General features: G+C 39.2%; 1 protein-coding gene across 2 annotated transcripts; it reads right to left on the reverse strand.

Moving 5' to 3' along the window:
- Positions 1-651: 651 nt before the first annotated feature.
- On the reverse strand, positions 652-18,934 carry cuedc1b (CUE domain containing 1b; the record flags this gene model as incomplete). Of its 2 annotated transcripts, XM_079480796.1 has the most annotated exons (11): positions 18,620-18,934; positions 6,668-7,234; positions 5,505-5,632; positions 5,108-5,234; positions 4,595-4,805; positions 4,273-4,341; positions 3,847-3,936; positions 3,662-3,755; positions 3,357-3,415; positions 3,088-3,157; positions 652-2,965 (listed from the first exon to the last, which is right to left on the reverse strand). In XM_079480796.1, coding segments are annotated over exons 2-11 (1,140 nt in total). In that variant the 5' UTR covers positions 6,959-7,234; positions 18,620-18,934. The 2 variants fall into 2 exon arrangements, with proteins under 2 accessions (XP_079336922.1, XP_079336921.1); XM_079480795.1 differs by lacking the exon at positions 652-2,965 and having other exon boundaries at positions 3,084-3,157; positions 18,620-18,931.
- Positions 18,935-19,920: the final 986 nt, after the last annotated feature.

The raw sequence follows: 19,920 nt of genomic DNA on the forward strand, positions 1-19,920 counted from the left end.
TTTGGCCCAAACCCATTGTTCTTGGGGCTTAAAATCTGTTTCAACAAACCCAAGAGGTTAATAAATCAATGACATGCAGTCACATTTTTGCAGGAATCTAGACATCTGATAGTTTGACAGCTCCCTGTTCAGCTTGTTTATCCTCTTCTTTCAATCTTTCTAACATAGAGTCAGTGTGTAAGGGTAGTTTAGAGGGTTTTATCTTAAATAGTGTCTCTGTGTCAAGTACATTCTCATTTCCGGCTGAATATGTATCTGTTGAAGAAGACCGAATGGACAAAAACTCACGTGTTGATGCGTTTTAAGTATCTTTGTCTATGACTCGGTGCACAATAGTAATGATTTATTTTGTCTTTCAGTGATAACTAGGTAGGGCTTTGTGCCTGTGATCCAATTCCAGGAATACCAATACAAAGTCGGCCAAGTGAAGGACATTCTACTTGGCGGTCTCCCACATTTGATAAACCTATAACGGTCAATGATTCACCACTAATTTATTTCAGTTCACCCTAAAAATGAAGTGTATGTTACATCTCAGCGGTTTGAAAACAGTTCCTACTGGCATTCTACTGCCCTCTACTGGTTGCACAACTCTCTACACAGTATTTTTGTTGAATGATTATCATAAAAAATACAAAACACATAACCAGACAAAGTACAACCATTTTATTAATTCCAATAGCTAATAAACATTTGGATCGTAAGAAAGTTTGGAACTTGAAAGAGTCTTGAATGTGAAAAAGACAATTTTGGGATAAGATTGTTTTAAGAGTCTTATTCCTCCGTGGACAGCAAAATAATGATACCATCTTACATATTTTGCGTAGATCACACAGTTGCTTCCTGTCAATAAAGAAATAGTACATTCCATCAACTGCTATGAAAATCATCTGACTCACATACTTCACTCTCACTGCCTTTTCATTTCTGTCATACAAAGATCAAAGATGAAACAAGAGGACCTTATACATATGGACAAACAAGCAAAATAATACTATTTGGCTACACATACCATTGTTAAATTCGTCATGATTTGACAAAATATGGTTAAGATTAGTTTGTCATTGTAAATGCAAGTAGAATAGTGCTACCTAGTCTGTTTAATGAATGCCCTGCAGCTAATGTTTGTTCTGTTGTAGTTGTGCTTTTACCAGAGAATGAGAGCAAGTTCCCTGAGAGGATAAAACATGTTAACAAGTGGCATGGAAGAAAACCTACGGTGAAACCTTGTGACCCATTAGCAACAAAGTGCACGCTGGGAACAACTGCGAGCGTTATAGTAAATCCTACTTGCTTTACTGTGCCATCCCTTAAAAACAAACAGATGTGTATGGCGTCATTGTATTTCATCACCATACATCATAGTGGCTATTAAACAGTCACAGCACACTTAGGTTATGTGGAGGGGATTTATGCTTCAAGTCATTCACTGTGCTTTTGGCTATATAAACCCCATCTATATAATCAAACACATGGTGAACCAACGCATACAGCACTTTCAAAAACATGATCGTGATTTCATAACAATGCGCTTCTTTATAAGTGTGATCAAAACTATGGCTTTGTGTGTTGCTTCCATCATGTTCCTGATGCAATCGAATCATTTTGCCTTGGCACATGCAATATGGTTACTTTAAGGTTTGTTACTTGTTGAACAAACAAACGCTGACTTGGATCAAAAACAAACAAACACATCACTGGTGTCCTCCAATGCGCAAAGTACAAAATCAATACTGGGATGCAACATGGAAAGGACCATGACAGCACATTCTTATTGGTGGATCACAGTTAGACCCCTGATCTTATGACATGGTCACGTGACCTACTGGAAGCACAGCGTCATTCGGTGTGATTTACAAAAAAGCAAACCACACAGCAGTTTTTGGTTGGTTCAAGGGCAGCATCACTCAAATTGTTTTCTGCTCGTACTTTAACGTCACTAGACATTCTAATAATATTTAAGATAAATTAAAATCATGATGAAACATCTGTACTGGCACAAACAATCCACTCACTTTCAACAAGACACACTGGGAAATTTCCAATTAGAAAACGGACATGGCAGTGCAAAAATTACGAGTAAAAAAGGACTGAACTTGACTTTTGGCATCGCAAAACGGTGTACAGCTATAACAGCATTACACATTGTGTACTGCCGTTCTTGGCAGGGGAAAACTTTGGGTACCAAAAGGGTGTCGCATTTGACGTAATGCTGTGTGTTAATCATTAAATTGTACAAAAAAAGTATTACACCAAAGGAAAGAGACTATTAAGCACCCTTAATTCAAACCTAGACTAAATGGAGACCTGAACAATAGTGTTCCTTAAAGCAAATATAAGGAAGAGAAAGCGTTTTGTCAGAGTTTGCAATGAACATTCTATTCTGGGGTACATTCAATGTGGAAATGCTTTCAACGTTTAATGTGCAGGTTAGTATAATGGTCCATTAGGAAGTCGGAAAATACCAATGAGCTGAAACATGACTGACCGTTAACACTCAAATGTTTAGATTTTTAGAAAATGGACGTGTAATAAGCAAAAATAATATCTGCCTGTTTTCAAAGTCAACATATCCCCAAATCATACACAAGTGGGGGTGCATTTCTAAAGAAAATTATATTAAACAAAAACAGGAATCCAGCAGATTAGGATTCATGCGATTTAAAAAAAAAAGTTGCAAATCAGTCTCCGTTCTGTTTTACAAATGAAATCTATTATAAACAAACTGTTACAATACAATAATTATAATAGTAATCAAATGCAGGTAACAATAATCGTAGGCTAGCAAAAGGCTGCTACAAAATGATCATACAGTCCGGTTTCAGCCTATCTAGAGGCTGTTGCTCCAGTCCGGGATTGCTCGGCACTGAGCTAATCACTAGAGCCACTGAGATAAGAAGCCATCAGCCATGGGTTATGCTGAGGTCACCATGGAAACCCTAATTTCCCAAGAGCACAGAATCATCTGAAATGAAACAAGCAAGAGGTAAACACAAGAGGCAAGAGTAATGGATTGTACTAGCAAGTTAACATTTAGCAGTATGGATGTTGACACAATGATCTGCCAGATAAATGAATCAGACTCACCACGATAGTGGTTCCTTGTGTGGCTCCTCTTCTTCCTGAGCAGCCAATCGTCTAAGTTGACTTTCTTCATCTAAAGAGACACATCGAAATCTAGATTTTAACCCTCGTCCAGAGTGAGAGAACATTTACAAAACAATGTAATCTAAGAGATTAGGAGAGAATCGTAATCAGACTTCTAAGGATGTCTATCAAAATATCTTATTTTGTGCTCCATCCAGGAAAGAAAGTCATAAAGATTCTGAGTGGCATCACAAATAAAATGGTCTTACCACATGGGTTTCCTTCGACATCATCGAGGAGGTTGGCAGTGGAGTTGGCTGTGCCCAAACTGAGAAAGCGCAGTCAAGGTTGACAGCAGACTCCACATTTACTCAACACAAAATGAGTGTGCCGAGAATCATATATAACATTCGCGGAAAAATTCACAGCACCAGAGCAACAGGAAAGTCGCAATGAAAAGAATTTGCAATTGTTCTTTACACTTTCTCAAAAAATATTTTCATTTCACAAGGAATCATGCGTGTTCCGTATATTAGATAAAGATGGCGTGTTTCTGGCACACGCCGAAGGATACGAATGATGCCGAAGCAGTGCTCTTCTTTTAGACTTCCTGCGCTTTGTCTTCTCTGAGAAGCCTCTGGCGATTTCAAACAGCTTCTTTCTGGTTGCTACAAATCAGAATGTGACACCAATATTAAGTTGTCTTGAAAGTACATTCTTAAATAAGCAATATACTCAAGTGAAGCAGGTTGCTCTCACATTTGCCCATGTGCTTTAGCTTGTCTCTGAACAAAGCGTCGTCAGAAACCGCTGTGCAGGCCTCGACAGATCCAGAGGCGTAGTGGTTACCTGTTATAGAGTAAACAGACAAAACTTAGCCCATTCTAGACCAAACATATCTTTTGGTGACACAATTTCTTGCAATGACATTAATGCATTCTGCATGGTTTCAAGGGTAAGTGCTAGCGCATTGCCATGCTGTTGCTCTCAGTGGTTGCTAAGGCATTGCCCAGTGGATGCTAAAAAGCAACTTCCTGTCAAAAGAGCACAACCCGCCAAACAGAAGCAATAACACTGCGATTAATAAATACGAAAATGTGAGAATATGACCCTTACACATTGTAAACAGTCAGTGACACAAACAGGCACACACACGCGCATACACCTTAGGTAATTGATATGTACCTGTGGAGTTCTCCGTGCTGGCTGATGAATGACTGGATTTAGATTTCTTTGATTCGTATTTCAATCGATCTAAAACAGAAAGGGAGGAGGGTCAAATCTTCAATAAAGACCTTTAACGCCTCAAGCTCAAGATATATCAAACAAGTTTGTGTGTAACAAAATCTCTGGGAAACGAAAGGTATTTTTGGCCTTGCAAAAGCATCTATATTTTAGAAATCACTCCTCAGGAATGCTGTGTAGGTAGAACGGAGGGAGGAGGAGAAGTAGTATGTCAGAAACAGCTCGGTTGCCCCGTTTATTGTGTGGGCGAGTGTCTCCCTACCTCTTTCTAAAGCAATAAGGAACTCTCGGTTCCTCTGCAGCTCCTTCATGAATTCCTCATTCTGCAGAAAGAGAGCGATGCGCTCGTCTTCCAAATATTGCTTCAGTTTGCGTTCCTGCTCCGAAACTCCACCTGATCCTGATGCGACCGCCTCAGAAGGGTCTTTCTGGGGTACTGTGGAAGAGGACTCGGAGGTGTTGCTCTGAGAGCCCTGCAAAATATTGAAAGGATGGACAAATTCCAGAAGATTGTTTTTAGCATAGCTCCCCTAACACAGATTTTCGTAAATGAATAGTTCCTGAAATTATGAAGATGAACTGCGGTCAATTGCTGAGGTTGACAATTGTTTTAAGCCTTAAGAAGAAAAAGTCTGAATCATATTATACCCAAACCAATTAAGCATTTTTTTTTTCAATTCACAGCCTTACTTTTGTATTTTATAAACATTATAGTGCTCATGTTTTTCATCCCATGCACGCTATGAGGTCCATATATTACATACCAACTTCTCACCTGTATACTGTCTAATTGCTGTGGCAGAATTCGCAGGAAGTCATCTGGTAAATTTCCAAGTAACGGTGGGTTCCAGTTTTTATAACCTCTCACTTGAGTGTGTCCAGGAGGAGGCTGGGCCTCAAATCTGTAAGGAAGCAGAAAAAGAACCACATGTTGAACAACATGCAGTCTCAATGTTAACTGCAGTTTGTCTTATGAACACCAGGGTGCATCAAACACATAACTGTCACCAAAAAACCCAATGAGTCTGAGGTTTGTGTTGACCTCAATACATGCCTCCAAGATTGATGTTTCTGTCATCCTTTATAAAAAGCTGTTCAACCCCTTTTTTATTTTATAAGTGGTAAGAAAGATTTCTAGTGAACACTTTTCTAGGGAACATGACATTTAGAACCTGGGTGGAGGAACAGGTGGAGAATCGGGATATTTCCTGTCGTATATGTGCATGTCATATGTCGGCGGGGAGTAGACAGGGGGTGGCTCTTCATCTGAGCTGTCTGGCTCGAGGGTCCGCTCGAGAATCTGATAAAAGGAAAATAATACAATAATACACACTTTAAATGGCCTAGAATTACATCTGCTATTCCATTTTGCTCATGCACAAAAACAGTGATGTAAATATGCATGTACGTATACAGAATAAATGAATTCAACCAACAAAAACTTTAGGTTACTGGAACTGATCAGGACAGATTAGCGTTTTACACTAAAAAAAATATGAATTTCAGCATTCATTTCTCACTGCCCAAAATGTAGTTTTAGTGATCTGATCAACAATGTTTTTAATTTTGGTGGTCTAATTATGGGACATAATGGGCACTTAAACTCAACAGAATGATTTAATAATTGTGACTGTAGTGGTACGTTTTATTTCCAGACGAGATCAGTTTTCATTTTATTCACTATATTTTCAAGAGATAAGCAAATGCATTACAGCACATACTGATCCAACACTTTCCTATCTAAACGAAACACTATAAATAATGCAAGGGAAAGTACACGAGTGGGAGATATTCCTAAACCCAGCTGCACACAGAATCATGCACTGCATGCTTCACTTACGACTGTCTAACGGCAAGTATCTGAAGAAGATAGTTAACATACTGAGAAATAAAGGCCGTATTATGTCTCTGGTTCGTCTCAGAGCCCAGTCAAGACATAGTTTCTTCCCAGAGGATCATGGGTGGAAGAGTGCAACACCGCAAAATTTCAAACCTCATAATATTGGCATTAACAATTTAAGGTGCAATTTTAATTTTAAGGTCAATTTAAGATTAAGGGGTATCTTATGATAGAAAATCATTATAATATACATGTCTTAAACTCAAACTTAAACTTTTTTGCACATAATATACCTGTACATACATAACTGCTCATTGTAATATACCTGCAGATAAAATCGAATTGACCTTTTATTATGTCTCCTGCAACTCGTTCTTGGCTGGTTGAAGAGTGACAGAGCTCACTGACTTAGAATATCACAAAGTAAAGCTGACATTTTCTGACAAAGAAAAAAGTCAAGCAAGTACAACATATACGGTGTAAAAGGATGCTGACCTCTGGCGGGATGCTGTCGTCTGAATCTGAGCTGTCATCCGAGCCGTGCCCGTCAATGCTCATCTGCAGGAGCTGGTCGATGGTGGCGTCCACAGCTCCATTGTTGGAACGAAGCACACATTCAATGACCTCATAATCCATGCTGGGGAACATGGTTTTAAAGTCCTCCATGGCCTGACTGAACTCCAGGCGCCGAACTTGTCGGTTGGGCCTGGAGTTGTTGAGCTCGCCCGCTGCCGAGCCCCCCCGAGATCCTCCATTGCTGCTGCTGCGGCGGAAAAGGCTGGTCATCCTACGGGAGCCTGTTCGCCGCCCTCCCGACGACGCCACGTGGAAACGTCGGCGTTGGGGTCTCGATTCCGGCCTGCGTCCCTCAACTTTGTCTGCGGCTAATCAAATTAAATTAACTTACTCATTGCGAGAGTGATCTAGTCTGTTCTCTTCTTCTGCTTGTTAAGCTGCATCCAACACGAATCGCTGGCACCAAGGAAGTAGATGGCTTGGACTCAAGCGCTTAGTTTGAAGCGTGTTGCATGACAGTGTGTTCTCCCATTAGTTCCGCTTGGGCTGAAAACAAATATAGAGACAAGAGAAAGGCTTTGAAATGAGTTCATTATACAAACCTTTGACTTCCAAACATAAACTGTTTAATGGTCTGATCTCATGCTTCTCATTGGCTCGCTCTGGGAACCAACAGGTCCGGATTTAGTCGCGTATGGTCACGCATGCTGTTACAAAGTCATCCCGAGGGACGGATATAATGACATCCACAGATCTAACGGCACAAGCAAAACTAAACACATGAAACAACTAATGAGTTGAACTGTGGGCTAGGAAATGAATAAAAGGTAAGTTTACTGTAAAGTTAGTCACAAGACATTAGCTGATCAGCAAAACTAGCTTGCAGGAAATGTTCTTTCTTAAAGATTAAAATGTTCACCACGTGAGTAAACATGGTGATGGCTTGCTGAGACATGTGAGAGGCCAAACTAAGTGTATATGAAACCATAAGACCGTGTAGTGATGATCAAGGAACAAGCCTAGCGGGAACAATCTCAGCTTCATAAACGGGTTTGTTAGACAGACAAAAAGAGTTGCAGGACATCTTTGACTGCAAGATCGAAAACATATACACTAGAGTTTACATGCATAGTTACAAAGTAGAGTTTTATCGCAGTTCATTGTCCTACAGCTGTCTGAGTGAAACCTTGCATCTCAATTTTTAATTTGTATAAAATTTTATGGATTCATAATTCGCGACCCTTCATGTTTGTATGTACTAGGTTTTGCAAATATTTTACACACAAGAAGTATTGAACAGAGCTTGCCAACTCATTCCCAAATATTAATAACAGATAAAAGAAAAACTTTCCTGCAGGAATTTGAGTTATGCATTTTCTGTATATTTTAATAAAACCATATTCCCATATGCTAAAGTTTGCTTTTTGATTTGTTCCCAATATTCTTTCAGGTTCGATAAAACTAATATTTTACAAATATAGGGACATTTTATTATTTTGTATACTTTTCTTAGTATTTGGTCTCCTGCTTTTTTTGCACTAATGACAGTATGCTCCATATATCGCACAGAAAGACCTGATGATATCCTAACATGGTTCAGAATGTTTCAGAAAAAATGAATTGATCATTTGGCGGGTGCATATATATACTCCACACATTTATTATATGAACACAAGCATTTATTTTTGGAATCAATAAAATCACAATTTATCGATTTGACAGGATTAATTCACTTTTAGGATACAAAAAGCAGACAGCAAAACCAACTATTGACTTGAATATTTTCATTCCTTTTGTAGACAAATGCATTAATTTACCTCCTAGCTACAGCCTCAGCCTCGCATCCTCACAATATCTAGCCAACCCAAGTCCTCTTCAGCTTTATGTAAGAATACAAAACAGGAATGCTAAAAATGTGTAAGAGCGTGGCTGCAACTTTACCCTGATGTCCCAAGATTTTATTTCGCTTCCTCATTCCCACCCTCCTTCTCTCAGTGCAGGGCAGAGAAATCCCTGCTCCGCCTAAACAATACACACAGCTGAGGCCATGCCAAACCCGCATGGCACTGCCAGGACCCAGCACCCCAGCCAGCCTCTCGTTGGCATGGGGACATTTTGTGATGTAAACAGGATGTTTTGCCATGGAGTGAAATGAAAGCGTATGCACGCCTGTGGGGACGCCGGCAAGACAGCGGGAAGCTCTGATTGATGCTCGAGGAAAAACTCCTCTCGCATCCAACACGGCAGCTTGAGGATTGTTTTGTGAGTGATAAGTTATTGTTTTAGTTCCCCACTGAACTAAGCTTCTGTTTGCATCTACTTATGCGTTCGGCTTAGACGCTGAGATGCCTTGACAACACACAACAAGAGAGGCAGCTGAAACAAGAGAGTTTGACCTCAGACTATGACCTGTTTGGCTAAAGGTAGCCAAGGAAAATAAGCAGAGGCAAATTAGTTCTTAAATCCTCTGGTCTAGAATACGTTTCACATTTTACGTGGCATCTTGTAAAGCAGCGCTGTATTAAAGGTACAGTTCACCCAAATTTAAAATCTGTCATTTTCTATTCATCCTCTTGTCATTTAAAACCTGTATGACTTTCTTTTCTTGTGCAGATTACAAAAGAAAATATTTTGAGGAATGTTGGTAACCGAACTACATTGACACCATTGGCTTCCATTGTATGGACACAAAACTCAAAATATCATATATATGAGTCATATACAGGTTACATGAGGGGTAAATAAATGATGACAGAATTGTTATTTTTGGTTGAACTAGCTCTTAAATATTATGTATATATAAACCACATAGCCATAAAATGTTGTGTTGACACCAATACAGCCATCCGACAGCGCTGATATTTTAGCACCGAGTACTTAGTATTAACAAGTATTTTGGTGTACCCATTTTGTGATGCAACATCTGACATTTAATACAAAACAACTATAGGTTTCCGTAGAAGCCGTATCTCAAGGTCTATAGAACCATTGCACTGTTACTAAGCCTGTACATAGTTCTACCTCAAGATTTGATAGGCTCCTATTTTTAGTCTTAAGCGCCTTGCTGTGTAATGGAACACTGCATTATGGAATTCTTTCAGTATTCTCAACTCCCATAAGCGATTCCTGAATCCTGGAGACAGGAAATAGGGAACAGGATGCTTCATAGCAAAGACACAAGAGGGCATGTACCATGTGCAGTGAAAAAAATATAATTTATTACACTAATTTCAATTAAAAAGGCTAAAGGTATCATCTAAACAGCTCTTTTCACAGGGAAAGGCTGTAACCCTGTGCACTACCTCAAGAACTGACATGCAAACGAAGACAACATGCAAATGCCCAGAAATTCCCGCTTTCCCTTCTTGGGACTTTAACTTCCTGTTTTCACGTACCACATCCCACCCATCACTAACACTTGATATCAAAGAGCTTTGAAGCGATGGTGAATGTGGTGCGGCATGTACGCAAGAACGCTGTGAGCTGGCATGGCCTGCGAGGCCGCTGGAGGGCCAAGGCTGTGCATTCCACAAAGCTATTTTTCACAAGACTATAATCTGTATCCGAGAACAGTCTATATTTACTAAAGACATCCTTAATGTTTTGTCAGGGACTTTTTTCCACCACAGTCTATGGTGCAGCCAAAAAGAATTGGGTCATGTTAAACAAAATGTGTGTTGCATAAATCTGTCCTGGTAAACTGGGAATAACTAAAGGACTTTGGACAGTTTCTTGTTTTTTCTTGTTTTTTCTCTCTAACTTTAAAAAAACATCTACAGTAAGAAAGTCTTTTGACCACTGTATTATTATACTTTCAAATTATGGCACAACTAAATATAAGGCACGATGTCTTTATGTGAATCGCGAAAAGCTGCAATTTAATTGAATCAATATTGTCAATATCAATTTAAACTGAAGTGGTAGCATTCTGTCCTTCAATCCGTCAATTTCAATGTTTCACAATATACGCTCCACACAAACTGGATTCTGGGACAATGCTTGTTTGCATCTTATAGGAGAAAATTCCAACAGCAAGTCATGAACTACCACTCCACGGCTTTAAAAACAAAGGCGCATTAGTCAATAACTCACACGGCGCACAGACGGCTTCTAGATCAACATGTGATGTAAATTATGAGAACAGAAACACATCATATCCTGTCTGCATCCTGGCAGCAGGCCAATGAACATCCAGACGTGGCGGTGGTTTAACAAGTCCTTTTAGGAAAGCCTGAACAACATGGTGATGTTTCTCATATTTCACCTGCTCGGAGGAGCTCTCACATGCATAATTCATTTCGGTTCGGTCTTATCCTTCAGACAGCAATGGAACTGGGTAGATCTTGATGGGTACAAGAAAGAACTAAACCCCTGTCATGTACTATGTTTGCGAAACACATGACATAGACATTATTTTTTTTAAACGTGAACTCCAGAATACAACAAAGAGGTTCCAAAATCCCATTAATTTAAGATGGATAAAGATTGCCCAATAATTTTTTTTAAATATCCTATTTTACTTGAGAGTACATTGCATTATGAATGCAAAACAGATGGAAAATGGCAATTAACAGCAGCGTTGACATTGACTTGGAGTGTCAAATTATACCGCTATTGGCAATAACCGTGATATTAAAAAACATGATTATCAATATTTTGTTAATTCCATATCTGGGGCAATGACGTGACGCTAGTTTGTGTGTCCCTGTGGTTTAATTAAGGGTTAAAATTTCATACATTCTCTTTTCTGAGGACCAAGAATAAAACTCTGATTTCAATGCATTTTGAGAGAGTATGTGGGGAGTGATTGTAGAAATGTATGTGGTGAATAGCAGGGCTCCAGACAAAACAAACCAGTAAGGAGCCATTGGCTCTTATAGTGGAAAAAAAAGCAGATGCCAAAAAATGTTTTAACATGAAACTTTTTTAATCACATACTTTTAGTTATCCTGTTTTGTGTAAATCTACCCTCTCATAGGTTTTTCTCACATAAAGTTTTTCTTTCAAGTTGTTTTCCCTCATAAGCAGGTCATACGGAATCTGGAGACTTTTTTGTTAATTCCACCCTCAAATTTGGAAAAAATCTGCACAATTCCACAAAATACTTTTAAATGCGTTTACATTTTTACACAAATATAAATGTCTATAAATGTGTTCAAACAGTCTTCAAATGCTGCCTGTCTATGCATTTAAAGGCAGATGACAGCAGATTTGGTTCTGCTTATTTAAAAAGAGGCAGAGAAGTGTTATGGATTATTGTTAAGACTGATTTAACTGTGAATACACCGGACTCTGAATTCATTTGAACCAACAGAAAAAGTGCATGTCAAGACCATATTTATATGTGAGATATGTTGTGATTCGCCCATCGCATGAGGCTGCGATGTGAACAATATGAAAAGCATCTTTCCAAGCCCGCTTTGAGTGGCATGCTTGCTAACCAATTGAGTGAGTGTACCTCCGTTATGCCCAATCAGCACTGCCCAAGGCAACTGGGTAAACCCGTCATTAAAAAACCAAAACAAACAGAAAGCGTGAGAGAGAGAAAGAGACTGAGGGATTATGGAGTCTGCAGTCAGATTGACAGTGTTGGGGAGTAAATTACATTAGCTAAACCGTACACCTACCCCAACCCTAATCCTAACATCTGGCAAACGAAACATTAAATAAACGATTTCGTCTTTGTTGGGTTTTAAAATACAGTAAGTTCAAAGAACACGTGTACGTTGCGATGACAAACATGCTAATTGGCACGTTATACCTTGCACCATAGTGACAGTTAAAAATGTATTATGAAAGATTTTTTTTCCGAGCCTGTCCGTGAAAATTACGGACAATGAAAAAGTAAAGCGCAACCTCAACTATTGACAATATTGAGCTGAAGCTTGACATGGAAACATTTTAGCGCAAATCAAATTGCAATGCCTGTCAAAAAGAAAAATCACAATTAGATATTTTCCCCGAATCGCACAGCCCTGTATGCCACCCTAGTCTGCAGTGTGCGTAGCCTACATAATGTTAGCAAGTGTGAGACCTCTTCACTTGTCTGTTAACAGCACCTCACGTTGTGTCAATCACATTTACACACTGCCTCCAATTTCTTCGTCCGTCATGAAAAAATTCGGACTGGGTTTGATTTTCGGCGTTTTTCACATCCTTAGTAAGCATTTTGAGAGGCTTTTTGACAGCTCAGAGACATCCTACAAATGCCAAATACGAAAAAACCCATACGAACATTTTTGACTGTATCTGCAAAGACATTAACTGTGGGTCCCCTAAAGAGATTAAAACTAAACTTGTTTTGACAGCTGATAAATACCAATTATAGCACAAAGGCTGTGTTTTTACAGGTTTGGCCATGGTCCTATCAAGAAGCTACTGCTTCAGAAACAGATTACACTTTGCATTAATACGGCAAATCTAACCCCAAAACAGCAACTGACCTCAAAGGGACATGAATATCAACGGCACACAAGCTCCCAACGATTCCTTAAGCATGCACTGTGTTCAATACTAAACAAGATCCCATAACCTCAAACTGCATTCATATAAGAATCCCTGAACCGATGAGGGAGCAGCTACTGTTTCAACACAACCATCTAATGTGTAAAAGACTCCAAGCCATCCAAAGAGACGTAATCCACTGGGAAACTATTCGGCAACATCAGCAAGACCTAATAAAAGATCACAAAAAGACCAGCAAATGAAAAGGAAGAAGACACAGGAGATGCCGCTTTCACCACTGATGAACGGAGAAAGGAAAAAACACGAGCATGTTGACAGAAGATCTTTCCCAGGCAGCATTTGACATGATCAAAAGACTTCTAAATCGGGATGCTCAAATATCAGGGCCATTACATTCCTCTGACACAACCCAATGTTGAACTGTCATAAACAGATTATAGACAACTTGCTCTGTTGGAAACAAAATCAATCTGGAATAAACAGATGGAAAACAACATAAGCACGGGTGATAATCTCCTATATTCTGAATCGTCTGAGGATGAGCGATGTAAACGGAAGCAAAAATATGGCTGTTCAGTAAACAGATGAACGTGGGGGTGTGAAACTGGAAAGGCTCCATACATTCTCGAGCGAGCCAGGCTGCTTGAAAACATTGGCAGTCAGACAAGAGCAAAACTAATCGCAAAACAGACCTTAGACAAAGGCACAATCAATTACACAGCCTGTGACGTCTGGCTGCTTCGACTCATATGCTTTTAATCTGAATGAGAAGTGTGAAGACTACAAACGTAGAATAAATCATGCTTGTAATTCTCTGCATCTGTACTGGCGCGAGTGTCTATCTGAATGCATCAGTATGGTTGCCAATCATTGGCAAACAGGGCCGCATGCGAGTATGATTCATTTTTTGCATTATATTTGGAATCAAACTGAAAAACAGATTTGTTACATTTTGAAGTGACTATTTTAACAGGATTTCATTCAAAGAGAAGCATATTTGCTATATTTAAAAAGATATTTCTGACTCTAGGTCAGACAGGCACTGAACCAAACAAGGCCGATTCACATTTCACGTCTTTTTAGTGCGCATAATGGTTCATTTAAATGTAGACCCACGGCAGGCACCGCGGCTCATGTCTTTCATGAGGTTTTAGATGCGAAATGTGAATCGGACATAAGTCCTTCACAACCCTCTCCCACAACCTGTTTCAAAGAAGAGATCTCAGCCAACACGAGGAAAAACTTCGCTTTGTATACTGTGGTATATGAGACCAGTTTTACTATGCTTTTGCTTTTTGTTTTCCTCATATTGTGCCAATTGCTTCCATTGCTTACCTCATTTGTAAGTCTGTTAAATGACTAAATGTAAATGGACACAAAACCAAAGCAAGTGAATTGGGGCTGGTAAGAACATTCTTCAAAATGTCTTCATTTGTTTTCTGCAGAAGAAAGAAAGTCATACAGGTTTTGAAATTACAACAGAGCCATTTAAGTGCTTGTTGTCCTGTTTATTACATGACTGTCATCTGAGGAAGAATTACTTCTGATCACCCTTCCTCTATAATAACTGCAAAGTTAAGACTTCTGAATAGCATGCAAAGGTAAATTGCATACAAAATATTTAAGCAAATAAATAGAGAACACCGCTCAAAATTTACTTTTTTCCTTGGTAGTACCATATCTATGGGTAGCACTGGTGCTCCCAACTTCAAAAGTTAGGAGCACCCACCCAAAAATAAATACCAAGGTCCGTCTGAATAGTTGAATACAAAATAGCCACAATTTTACCAATAAAACATGCATGTGATGTTTGCTGTGTTTTTCATAGTCACAATGGCTTCATGATCTCCTGAATTTTTTTTATCATAGAACAAAGGCTTAAGGTCCGTTCAGATTGGGGGGATCCGAAAAAGCGAAACGAATAGCCAACGAACCAAGTTTTCATATCAACAACGAAACGAATGTTCGCCTTCTTCTATTTGACCCTCGCACGGTAGATGGCTCTGATGGAGGAAACATTTCAGGCCTAAACATTTGGTAGCGCTCAACCGCTATTCAGGCTTCGGCTGCCGAGAAGAAGAGCTTAAAGCTTAGTGCGTAGCAATACAAGCTACTAGTACTGTTTGCTTTACGTACTTACAGCAGAACAAAAAAAATCTTTCTCCAGCAGCAGCAGCGAAGATAAGTTTGTTGTTTTTTGCCTGAATGAGCAAAGGAAGAGAAAAAGACGATATTGGGTTCACCCTATTCTTGAAGAGAGAAGAGCATGGGGAGTTTAATAGATTGATCCAGGAGTTAAAGCCGGACCACAATCATTTATCCGTTACTTCAGGATATCAGTTGGTCAATTTGAAAACTTGCATAACCAGGTGGCTCCTATGTTAATAAAATGTAGAACAAACTTTCGGTTTTTACTATTTAAACAGTTGTAAAATATGTGTACACTTGACTTGATGTTTGTTTACATGTGCCTGTTCTTTCTACCTACAAGCAAAACTGTATAGAAATAGAAATAAAGAAATTTGAAGACACTGATTGTATTAAATGACTTTTACTGGGTACCGCCAATTTATTTGATGGTTTTTGTAGTCGCTGTCACTTTTGTCAAAAAGTTCTGTCTGTTCTGACACCACGACAGTAACATCTCAACATCCATTCTCTCACAACAGCTTTCTGAGCTTTTGTGCCACCGCGCAGCCTTCAAGGGCTATAGGCACGTGGCGTAAAATTCTTGTTCTCTCGATTCTTATTGAAAGGTCTGTTTCTTCGCTTTGCGAATGGGGAAAGATTTGTCGCACTAGACGAAAAAAAATCCTTCACTTTTTTGTAATTTCTCAAGAGCAATTTTTGAAGGGGATACAAATAATACACTTAAAATTAGAAATGCGTGATAAATTAAATGGTAATTTTTTATGTTATCGGCCGATAATAAAATTTAGGCCGATATGTTATAGCCGATAAATCATAAATTATTTCCTCTGGTAAACCTTCTTCAGCTGCACACTGCTCACAGTTAAAATACTGCACAGTACTGTCTTTCTGTTGTGATCATTCACTTACTGTTATTAGCAAAACGTTGTTGATGTTGGTACAATATGTAGAATAGATATTGATGAATGTGTAAATAATAGGAACAAAAGCATATTGTTTGAATCAGACTGCTGTCTGAATGCTTTCTGTCTTGAGACCTGTTAGACTTGTGGCTCGGGAAGAACATCTATAATTTGTTTATTGAATAAAAAACATACCTGAAAAGTTTGAAGGTTAAAGAATCGTAAAGTAGGCTTGGTGCATGATTTTAAGGGGAAAGAATGGAACTAATTTTATATAATATTTAGATACTGTACATTGCTCGACATTAACGCTTGACCACTTGTCTGGGACAAATTATTGTTTTCTATGGCCAAGTGAGAGAGAATTTGACTTGCCTGACCGGACATTAGACAGAGCTGCGTGTTTGTGTGAAGTGCATTTGTTGTGGAAGTGCTTGTTTGTGTGTGACAATAATCAATAGCGCACCGCACGGATAACATGTAACTGGATGCGGACGCTGAAGCCTGTTATTTAATATTAAATGTCATCTGTTTGCACAGTTTAACATTCCACACGAGTGATGGTTGAGGATTTTTCTGCGTCTGAAAATTTAGATATCGGTGCATCCCTAGTTAAAATTGTACTTATAAAGATATGTGAACACAGAGGAAAAGGTACAACTATAAAGAAAACTGTAACTTTAACACAGCAGCGGACAATAACATTATGTTTATTTTGAGCCTGCCCGCTGTAGTATTCTCAGTCACTAAAATGAATGTAGATGACCGGCTGATCGTTTTCATTCCCGAGCGTTTCTCCAAAATAGACTATGATAGCAAAGGCTGGATGCTTTCTCTGAAGGCTTAAGGTGCGCTTAGTAAGGCACGTAAAGTATATATTTTGCCAGCTTGCTGAATCTTTATCGTTACATATATAGAATATAATCAAATAAATGTAGGACAACATTTTTACAATACTAAAAATTATATGGCCCTAATTTAATATGACCAACTTTTTAATGATGACAACTTGTGCTACAACTGTTTGGCCTGTGCTACAAAACTTTAAAGCGCTGTAGCACCAGTGCTATGTGCAAAAAAGGTTAAGAACAGCAATGACGCTCATTTTTGATGACACTTTGTTCTATAGCAATCATGTGGCAGCAGCAGACACAGCAAAACAATAATATTGATACTTCAAAAGAAATAGATATTTTTTGTCTTCGGAAAAGTAATATTTGTACTCAGACAAGTGAATGACAAATTTACATTACGATGCTTCATGTCAAGCCCTGTTTTCAGGGTGTTTCCTCAGAGTACATCTGTTACGGGTATGTGTCATAAAACCAATAATGATGATCCTAACAGATCTTTTGGGCCATCTGGCACATAGGGAACAGAAGCTTGCCGCTGCCGTGTGAGCCAAGCATACTAAACCTTTGCCAAAGATAATGTCTAAAAGTACAGTAGCACCTTCAAGTATGCAATAAAATAACTGAAAAAAAATGCCATACTGTAATCTGGCATCTTCTAGCTGGACAGAAAGAGGGACTGTTGTCATTCAAGACCCTTATAAAGGAAAAGGAGTGGCACCAGCTGTAAGACCCTCACCACCTCCCTCGTCATCACAAGGTCCAGGAATATGGCCGCCAGACATCCACATCCTTGACCTCAGAGCTTTTACCAGAAATGTGCTTCATATTCCCAAAACAGATGCTTTGCATTGCTTGTTGTGTGAGAGTACAACTGCATCATAGAGTTTGCATAACTCATAACATTGAGTTCTTAGTGCGTCCAAAATGTAAACTTCACAATTCATTCAATTATAACCAAAACATCCCTTAAAGGCGCTTTCATAATGAATAAACTTTACTGTGAAGTTGCATTAGAACGGTATCTGCTTTGAAATATAACGTTATATTGTTTAAGGCCCTTAATAAATGAATGTGACTTGACATGAACTAAACATTTCATCCGGAAAAGTATCCTGTCCTGATGGCCTATGAACGGGCTGCATAGACAGCATCTGTAAGCATTAAAGACTAGAACTGCATGTTTAAACCTGGTACATAGATGCCCCAAAACGCAGTCTACATAGACGGCTTACTAGATTTTGAACACATCTTCAGAGAGAGCAGGACGAAAGATATGAGCTCAGATCGTGGGCAAACGTGTCACTCTTATCATCTCAACAAGTGCACAAATCCTTCTTTAAAACACACAGAGGCGCTGATACACCTATTTATCGTTAAATAAGACGCGAGGCCGCAGAAAGTCACGAGACAACATGCAACAGTAACCAAAAAGGTCTCCTGCTTTAAAAAAAGAAACCCTAAAACACGAATCCAACGATGTTATCGTTTACTAAACTAACCGCTGTTAAATATCACGGTAAAATGTAATATCGAGACTGTATACAAACAAAGCTGCTTACCGTAGGTGAAGCGAAGGAGCGCGCGCACAGTCCCAATCTGTCCCGTATTCCTTCTGATATATCCTTAAAAACAACTAGTTATTCGTGTTCATGGGCTTTATTAGACCGCGTTGATCGACGGGCTTCGTCTCCGTCGACACTGGCTCGGTCTCGGTCATGCCACAGCTTGTGAAATCCCACGGAAAGAGAACTAGCAGTGTGTTGTTGTGTATGGGATGAATCAAAGATATGGGAAAATCTGTCACAGACAGAATCTGCGCGTGAGGGAACAAAGAGCCACACGGCCGCCTAGCGGACAGAGTGCGGAACAGCGCCCCCTGCCCTTTTGCGCGAGGGTAGCTGCAGCCTGGAGCAATGGGCGTGCCGAAAGGTAGGGGCGTGTCAAAAGTTAGAGGCGTGCCAAAAGGTTTCTGATTGGTGAAAGGAGTTTTACTCTATTGGCCAATCAGCGTTAATCTTTTGTTCCACAATCCAGTCCAACAGGTGGCGGTACAGCACTTATCAGTCGGTTTGCAAACCCTAATAATGTTTTAAAAAGTTGTGATTTGATTTTCATTGCTATAAAAAGAAATATATAGAATTTATATTTACTGCTTACAGGTTTTGCAAACTTTAACCTAAACGTGCCGTGGTGATGACGTCAGTAACCCGCGCCATGCAGGTAGTTTTTGCAAAACCTTTTGGCACGCCCATACTGTTCGGCGAGAGCGACGAGAAACCTTTTGGCACGCCCCAAGCCTTTTGCCACACCCTCACCTTTTGGCACGCCCATTGCTCCAGGATGCGGTTGTCCCTACTTGGGTTTTCGGCAGCCTATCAAAAGAGACAAAGGCGAAAACAACCTTTTAAAACTAAAGGAATTTGTGCAGGAGTAGTGATTCATGTATAGGATCAAAATAATATTTTCCTGTTATTTGTATCAATAAATATATTATTTTTTCCATATTTATAATGTTAACGTTTAGTAAATAAGTTAAATTAAACATTTTGTGACAGGTTAAAGTCTTGTTCAAACCTCTAACATACACAGTTATAGCCACAATCCAAATCTGTTTGCGTTGAATATTTATTCTACAGAAGAAAAGGGGAAATCACATAAGCAGCACAAGCCAACGGGAACATTGTTTAATACAGTGCATTTGTAAGTAATTTGCAAGTAATATCTGTGTAAATAGCCTTAAGGTCTTGCCCAAATATTGTTGTACAATATTAAATGCCCCCTCAGGTTAGATTAAACCAGTGTTTTTTAAACTTTTTCTTCCATTCCCCACTTTGGAGGTAGGGTAGGGGTCTGAGCCCCA

The sequence above is a fragment of the Barbatula barbatula genome, assembly GCF_947034865.1.
Source record: "Barbatula barbatula genome assembly, chromosome: 19".
Lineage (NCBI taxonomy): Eukaryota > Metazoa > Chordata > Actinopteri > Cypriniformes > Nemacheilidae > Barbatula > Barbatula barbatula.